A 9,045-nucleotide genomic window follows, 5' to 3' on the forward strand; every position below is an offset into this window, starting at 1 on the left:
CTGGCAGTGCTCCTCTGCCTGACAGTGCCTTGAAGGCGGCTGATTACAGGTCCTAATTTGATATTAACCATTAAGGTACGAAGCCCACAATTTCTGGTGTTACTGGAAAACCACAGATATGCTTTTAAATTACCCCTGATTCTGTGCTTTCCTAAAGGACCTCGTGATTTAGACTTAATCTTCAGCTTTGGTGGGACAGATGTTGACTGCTGACCCTGGGCTGAGGTTGTCGGGAATCTCTGCTGGGCCTGGGCTGAAGCACCTTTGGTTTTCAGAAAGAAGGTGGAGTGGAGGCTCTAAGTTTGCAGAAGTTCTGGCAGGGAAAGCTCTACAGGGCTAGCTCATGAGGCGACACTGGGATGCAGGAAGGCAGAGGGAAGCGGCAGCACAGTTAAGCAAAATTTGCACCCCCACCCCTCCAAAGTACCTTTATGCATGATAAGAACAGCAAAGCAGGCAGTTTAAGGAGAAATCTGTGATGAGTGTACTTGGAGTGTTCAGTAGTGATTTTGCCTCCCCAGCCCCAAGAAAGTGACCACAAAGCACAAGGTCCCAGGCACAGGCAGATGGGTGAGTGTGGCTGCTGCAATGTGAGTGGGTGGTGGGTTTCCAACGTGGGGGCCTGAGAGAGGGACAGAGAAAGACGTGCCACATGACACTGGTGGGATCTTGAGTCTGGTGATGAGGCTGAGCCTGGAGCCCCAAACCACACTCAGAACGGCCTGACAGGGGCTTACGACTCCTGGAGTCCACACAGGAGAGCAGAGTCAGTGCAAATGAGAAGCATCAGTGGCTGCCAGGCTCAGAGTGTGGGCAGCTGACCAGGCAGAGCTGCCGGGTGCTGGCTCGTGAAGACAGGGTGCAGCCCCGCCTGCTGATGGTCCAGCTGGCTCCACGTGGGGGCTCCCTGGGGACTGACTGGGGGCCATGTAGGCAGCAGGTCTACACTGCCCAGCTGAGGTGCTCACACTGGGAGTCACACACTTGGTCCAGGGGGGAAGTTGGCAGACACCTGTCCATAAGTGTCCCCCATCCACGGTGGAGAGCGACCCTCATTGTTCAGAACGCCATCTCCAGGAGGCAGTGATGCCCCAAGTCATAGGCCAGAGTCCTGTCCAGGGCTTCCCACGTAGTCCAGGTTTTCACTTGTGATTAAGGCAATAGCTCTCTTTTCGCCTCAAAATGTTTCAACTTGGACAACAAGTGATAGACCCACTCTGCTTGTAACATAGGTTTCCTTGAGCCCATAAAGTGACAGTTCTCAGCTCAAGTAACCAAAGTTTAATCCTGAATCTTCATTTTGATTGGTACCACTAATGAGTACACCATCGAACAAAAGGTTGGGGTGGGTGAAGGTTGAGGTGGGGCGGAGGTTGGGGTGGAGGGGAGTGAGGAGTTTGGGTTTTTTTTTTGTAGTTTCCAGTTATAATTCTATTTAAAACCAATTCAGGATATTTTGAACACCCACTTAATCAAGACTCTACTTGAAGCGCTGTCACTGCTGGGTCTGCACATCCGTTCAATGGCTCAGGAGTTTAATTAGACAGTAGTAAACATTTGACATCTGTGCCTTCAGATGATGGTGTTTCAAGTGCAAAAGGCCTGACCCAGGCTGCTGAATCCTCACAAGGATCCACAGGCACTGGTACCTGTTAGACACTGCTTAAGCATTTTACAGGGATTCACCTCACAGCACTCCTTCCCCAGTGGCTTTTTTCCCAGTTGCTACATTTTGAAGTCTTAAAAATTAGTCTTAAACTTCTGCAGATTTCCTAGTAATTTTATGTTTCGGCCTTGAAACAATTTGTTTTTAAAGAGGTCACCTCTTATTTCAAAACTTACATTCTTCAAATGTATTTTTACTTGCACAGCAAAGGAAACCATAAGCAAAACAAAAAGACAACTTATGGGACAGGAGAAAATATTTGCAAGACTGACAAGGGCTTAATTTCCAAAATATATAAACAACTCATACAACTTAATAAGAAAAAAACAAACAACTCCATCCAAAAATGGACAGAAGACCTAAACAAGCAATTCTCCAATGAAGACATACAAATGGCCAATAGGCATATGAAAAAATGCTCAGTATCACTAATTATCAGAGAAATGCAAATCAAAACTACAATGAGGTATCATCTCACACCAGTCAGAATGGCCATCATTCAAAAGTCTACAAACAATAAATGCTGGAGAGGATGTGGAGAAAAGGGAACCCTCCTACACTGCTCGTGGGAATGTAGTTTGGTGCAGCCATTATGGAAAACAGTATGGAGATTCCTCAAAAGACTAAAAATAGACTTACCATATGATCCGGCAATCCCATTTCTGGGCATATATCCAGAGGGAACCTTAATTCAAAAAGATACATGCACCCCAATGTTCATAGCAGAACTATTTACAATAGCCAAGACATGGAAATAACCCAAATGTCCACTGACCAATGACTAGATAAAGAAGTTGTGGTATATTTATACAATGGAATACTACTCAGCCATGAAAAATAATAAAATAATGCCATTTGCAGCAACATGGATGGACCTGGAGATTGTCATTCTAAGTGAAGGAAGCCAGAAAGAGAAAGAAAAATACCATAAGATATCACTTATATGTGGAATCTGAAAAAACAAATGACAAACGAGCTTATTTACAAAACAGAAACAGACTCAGAGAGGTAGAAAACTAACATGGTTACCAGGCGGAAGGTGGTGGGAAGGGATAAATTGGGAGTTTGAGATTTACAGATACTAACAAATATATATAAAATAGATAAACAACAAGTTTATACGGTATAGCACAGGGAACTATATTCAATATCTTGTGGTAACTTATGGTTAAAAAGAGTATGAAAATAAATATATGTATGTTCATGTATGACTGACGCATTATGCTGTACACCAGAAATTGACACAACATTATAAACTAACTATACTCCAATTAAAATTATATATATATACTTGAAAAAAGTATTCTTGCATAATATAATGAAATTTAAAAGCAGAGTTATAACATTTGTTCCAAATCCTCAACAAAATACTAAGAAACCAAATCTAACAGCATATTACAAGGATTACTCACCATGATGAAGTGGGATTTATCCCAGGAATGCAAGGGTGGTTCAACAACCAATCAAAATAATATTCTATGTTAATAGAACATAGAGAAAAAACCCTATAATCATCTCAAATAATGCAGAAAAAGCATTTGACAAACTCCAACACTCATTCATGATAAAAAAAAAACTCTCAGAAAACTAGGAATAGAAAGTACCTTCCTCAACATGATAAAAAGGCACTTCACAGCTAACTTTACACTCAGTGGTTAAAGACTGAAAGGTTTTCCTCTAACATTAGAAACCAGTCAAGGATGCTAACTTTCTCCACTGCTATGCAACACTGCCCTTAAAGTTCTAGCCAGAGTAACTGGGCAAGGAAAAAAAATTGAAGGCATCCAATTTAGAAATGAAGAAGTAAAACTATCTCTACTTGCAGATGACATGATCTTACATACAGAAAATCCCAAATTAAAATCCACAAGATAGCTACTAGAGCTAATAAATAGATTCAGCAAAGTTGCAGGGTACAAGATCAACATGCAAAAATCACTTATGTTTCTCTACACCAGCAATGAAATTAAGAAAATAGTTTCCATTATATAATGGCATCTAAAAAGAATGAAATATCAAGAAATACATTTAACCAAAGAGATAAATGATTTGTACACTGAAACCTACAAAACATTGCTGGGAGAAGTTAGAGTCAGAAACTTTTAAATGCATGATCATAGCAGCATCATTCACAAAACCTAAAAGATGGAAACAGTCCAAATGTCCATCAACAGATAAATGAAAAAACCAAATGTGGTCCATCCGTACAACAGAGTATTATTCAGCCATAAAAAGGAATGAAGTTCTGATAATGCTGCAATGTGGATGAACCTTGAGGACTTGTGCTCAGTGAAGTAACCCAGTTGCAAAACGACAGATACTGTGTGAGCCCATTCACAGAGGCACTTAGTGTAGCACAGTCATAAAGACAGAAAGCAGAATGGTGGTTGCCAGGGTCTGGGGGCAGGGCAGCGTGAGGAGCTGTTGCTCAGCAGGCGTAGAGTTTCAGATTTACAACTTGGAGAAGCCATGGAGACAGATGGTGGTGATGGCAGCAAAACAATGTGAATGTATCTAACATCACTGAACTGTACCCTTAAAATGGCTTAGGTGGCAAATTTCATGTTATACGTATTTTAACACAACAAAAGGTCCCATATTTTATGATTCCATTTATATGGAATATTCAGAGTGGAAAAATTCATAGAGACAGAGAGCACAGTAGTGCTTCCAGGGGCTGGGGAGAGAGTGGAATGAAAGAAAGTGCTTCATGGCTGTGGGGTTTTGCTTTCGGGTGTTGGAATCCTGGAACTAGACAGGAGTGGTGGCTGCACAATATTGTGAATGGACTAAATGCCACTGAATTGTTTGCTTTAAATGGCTAAATTTGTGTTGTGTGAATTTAACCCCATTAAAATTAAAATGAAAATTAGTTCCAGCACCTTCCAGAAATCGGGATGACACTTCTCTCCTCATTTGTTGCTGTTGTTGCTCGCTGTCCCCAGCAGCCTTCCACATGCTCTTCCTGTTTGAACATGTGCTTTGGGAGAGGTCACACTGGTCTCCAAGGCTGGTCTGCTCAGGCCAACGTCACCGTGACTCTCTGGGCTGCCGTCACAGACTGCTGGTGTCTCTGGACAGGCAAGAATCAGTCCGAGAACTGAACACTCTGCGTTACCAGGCCTGGTGCTCTGGGCTAGCTAAGTGCTTGCTCCAATGAAGTCTTCTTTCGTCCTTCTGATTAAGCCATAGAGAGAGTTCTGGGACCCTTGAACTCAAGTGGAGTTCATGACATGTTGATCTTGGCACTTGTACAAAGCATTTCTTTAAAAAGCTACCCGAACACATTGTTAAAATAGCACATAATCGTAGTTGCAATTCCTCTCCCTTGGGGATATCTTTGTGTATCAGCATATCTTGAAGACAGCTTCACAAACATCTTTCCTTAAATGATTTGACAGAAAAATGATAACTCGATCTTTTTATCTCCCATTTGTATGAAACTCTTCCTCTCTATTACAGACTCACAGAATCACAGAATAATAGACACTATCCTAAGCACATTGTAATGTGATTGTCTTCCCCATTCTAAGGATGGTGAGGTTGAGGGGCTTCCTTGCCCACCCACCCAGTGTGGGAGTCAGGACTGATCCCAGGCCACACTGGCCACATAGCCTGCATCCCCAACCATCGAGCCCTCTGCCTCCGTCCACACTGCCTGATGTCTCAATCTAGCCAGGGACAGAGCCCAAGAGCTCTCAGAAACTCATTCCAACCTCCTCACTCTCCGGGCAAGGTCACCTGATGGCCCGCAGCTAATTCCAGGTCAGAGCATTTCTATCAAACCACTTGGCAATAAAGTCCCAGAAAATTAATGCAGGCATTTCTTCTCCTCTGCTCTGTGGCATCATCATCCCCACCTCAAAAACCACACGCAAAGCACATGCATTACGTCACACCAGGTCTTGCCAAGCCGTTTGCTGCAAGCGTCCTGGGCCTTATTTTCCATATCACACTTGGACAAGTTGTTTCCCAGAATCAGCTGTAACCTGGCACTGCTACTTTATTCTTAAAAGTCTCAGGAATCATGCTAGCTCAGGCCACAGGGCAAGCTGTGCATCAGTGCCACCCCAGAGGCCAGCACTGGGCGGGGGGTGAGAGTGAGCTTCAGGGTCGTCACCATGTTGAGCACCTGCTGTGTGCCATGTACTATTCCAGGCACCAGAGAAACAGGGGAATGAAATAAAGCCAGTGCCACCTGGGGAGACAGGCAACTGAGGAGTCAGGCACAAGGTGATGTGGGTTCAAATCCTGTCTGGAGAAACCAGGCAGGGAAGGGCCTGGAGGGGGGGGAATGCTGCAGAGGGGGCTTTCTGAGGCTGAAGCCTACCAGGGTTGGGGGTCCCAGGTTGTGCGGCTGCAGGCAGGTGAGACTTCTCCAGGAGAATTCACCTCCTGGGGGTGCACATACTCATTACCTGGCAAACTTGAACAATTCTAGTGCAGAACTTTGAATTAATTCCTGTCCCAAACCATTGTTGGCATTAGATTTAATCCCTGTCCCAGGTCTCAGAAACAGACGTAGTTTTAATGTCATATAGAAGAAATTCACCACAAAGTATCTTTTGCACAACCTGATTCTCTCACCTTGGGGGAAAATTCTGTAAGGTTATATGATGTCTAGAAGTATCTGAAAGCTCTGTCTTTGAGAGCTTGGGCCCAGGTGTGAACTGAGACACCTGGAAAGTTGTCCCAGACATCAGCACAGAGGCAGCCCTCAACTCAGGAACGTTCAGGTAAGTGATGACCTAGGTTTCCTTTCAAGAAGCACCTACACATCCATTTTAAAATTAGAGCCTTTGTAGCTCCAAGAGGTGGGTGGGGCACAGGTTCTTCCTGTAAACAAACAGACAACCTCCAAGAGGCTGAACTTCCTGCCCAGGGCTGACAGCTAACAGAGGGTGAGTGTGGGTGCACCTCTAATCTGGGTCAGGGTGGGAGCCTCTTCCCCACTCCACGGGCACCTGTCTTCTTGGACCTCTTGTAGGGTAAATGGCCACTGAGGGACACCTTCTGCTCACAGGACCCCAGATTCCCAGCACCTCTTAGGATCAACTGGTGGAGGACAGGACATACCACCTCACAGCCCACCCCTCCATCCCCCACCTCACTCCCCCCTCAGGAGTGTGTTGGACTCTAAGGTCAGACCAGTCATCTCTCTGGGTTCATTCTTCTGTCCAGACCAGTGAGCACTGGCCTGTGCACGTGTACTGAGTGCCAGGCCCTGCCAGGGGCAGAGGGACACAGATAAGGAGTCTGTAATCCCCAGTAACCCTCCCACGGAGAGCAGGGCATAGAAGCTCTATTCTTACAGGGCAGGAGGGTAAGTACTGGGCAGAGGCACCATTGCTTCAGGGCCCAGAGTGTGGAGAGGAAAGCCACTGCTTCCAGGCTGCTTCTCGGCTGGGAGCCACAGGACAAGTACAGAAGCCTGGCTCCCTCCATCTGCAGAATGGGTAGCCTGCCATGGCAGACTCCTGTTAGGGCTAGCAGACTCTGAGTGACTTGATTTTTGTTTAAGCACAAATAGAGGGCACATTATCTGCCTGTGAGGAGGGAGGCATGTGAGCTGTGCTTGAACGATTCTCATAAAAAATGCTGAGATCTGGGAATCTGGGGTCTTCTGTATTTGCTTGGATGATACAAGCTGTGAACACATATCTCAGAGAGCCTCAGGGCAAATTCAGGGCCAACTTTATTTCATTAGTACAGCATTTGGGATGCTTTACAAATAATAAAGTATTCATGTGAGACCACTAGCAGGCTCGGGAACTAACAGATACCACAGACATAAAGGCCTACCTTTCACAAAGGCGATTTCAGACTAGACCCACATAGGGCCCTTCTAACAGGATGAAACCACAGGTCACCTGCACCTGGGTACCTAGCCCACTGGGAAGGTCAGTGCTCTGCCCTCTGTGGCCCACCTGGACAGTCCACTTGTGCACCCAACCCAGGCCTCCCTTCTATTTGCAGACTGGATACCAAACAGTGAGATCAAAGCCGGGTGTCTCCTCAGAAGTGGGTGCATGGTCTCTGCGGGGGAAACCCAGCCCCCCAGGACAGGGAGGTGGCTCTATCGTGAACAGGAGCATCTCCAAGTCTGAACGTGTCCACTGAGAGCAAATAGTGGTCTCTAAAGTTCCTCCTGGCCCAGAGAACCTGGGAATCCGAGGGAGGGTCAAGAAGGGGAAGCCCACCCTCACTTCCCCTCTGCCCACTCTGAAATCGCTCTTCAGGATGCAGCAAAGCTCACTTAACACTCACTGTAAATTATGCAGTTTCAGTTATGTTTAACTTGATTTTTAAATTATATGTTTTAAGTCTTAATTAGACACCCGAAAGTACCAGCTAAACTTCTGAAGTGAAAGTGCTGTTGGGTAACAGAAGCAGAGTGTAATTACTGTACCAAACTGTTCTGTGATCCCGTTTCACAGGAAAAAGGGAAAGGCGCGCCCCACACGCTTTTTGCAGATCAGGTGAAGTAGGAAACCGCTCCCGCCACACTCTGCCGAACCTGGATGGAGGGCCTTGTTTACCAGGCAGGGTCGGTTGTCTAAATCAGCGGCTGTTCCAGTATATAAAAGCCTACCCTGGTATTTTTAAAGTAAAATTCGTTGTCTTCGTGAGCAAAGTTCATTGGTTTGCCCTACCAGTTTTGAGGTAGTGAACAGCTTAGGAACATTCTCCTTGTCGGCGACAACTTCTCAGGCCTCTTTTTGTCCTACAGCCCCTCCCCCTGCACCCCTTTCAAACTCCAGCAATGCAAATCTGTCTTGACAAGCACACTTCTCTCATAAATATTCATGAGGTTAAGCGAAAAGTTTGCTACACCTTCGTTTAAGTGACCGACAGCGCAAGCGCCCTCCCGCTCCAGCCGCCGCGTCCCCGGGGTCCCTACCTGGGCGCCCGAGCCCCGGTCGCCTCGGCCGAGCGCCGCGGGGAGAGCCATGGTGGCGCCTCCTTTGTCCCGGCCGCGGGGAGGACAGAGCCGCGGAGGCCGCCCGCCCGCCGGGCTCGGGGCGGACCCTCCCAGGCCGCGCCCCCTCCCCGCCCCGAGGAGGAGCCGGGGCGCGGCCGGGGCTGCGGCCGGGTCGGGGGAGAGGCGGGTGCCGGCGCCGCGCCCTCACCTGGCGGGGGTGGGGGCGAGCTCCGCCCCCCACCCAGCGCCGGGCGGGGCCGGACAGGGGCGGCGTTCCCAGTTGCTCTTGTTCTCACGGGCTGGAGACCTGCCATTTTGTTCTCGGACCAGTGTCTGTATCACGGCGTCTGATCTCCGCGGGGGCGGACCGGACCCGGACTTGTGCTGGTGAAGACTATCGCACCGTGATGTTCCCCAGGGTAGACAGACTCACACCTGACGTGCGCCGGGGTAGACA

General features: G+C 47.2%; 1 protein-coding gene across 4 annotated transcripts in view; it reads right to left on the reverse strand.

Moving 5' to 3' along the window:
• The window catches only part of PLEKHG4B (pleckstrin homology and RhoGEF domain containing G4B), a 57,980-nt gene extending 49,290 nt beyond the window's left edge, over positions 1-8,690 (reverse strand). For all 4 annotated transcript variants that reach the window (XM_072958924.1, XM_072958925.1, XM_072958926.1 and 1 more), the window contains exon 1: positions 8,568-8,690. In XM_072958924.1, the coding sequence (XP_072815025.1) occupies positions 8,568-8,618 (51 nt within the window). In that variant the 5' untranslated portion in view covers positions 8,619-8,690. The remainder of the gene's footprint in view (positions 1-8,567) is intronic.
• Between the last annotated feature and the right edge of the window lie 355 nt (positions 8,691-9,045).

Source organism: Vicugna pacos, chromosome 3 (genome assembly GCF_048564905.1).
Source record: "Vicugna pacos chromosome 3, VicPac4, whole genome shotgun sequence".
Lineage (NCBI taxonomy): Eukaryota > Metazoa > Chordata > Mammalia > Artiodactyla > Camelidae > Vicugna > Vicugna pacos.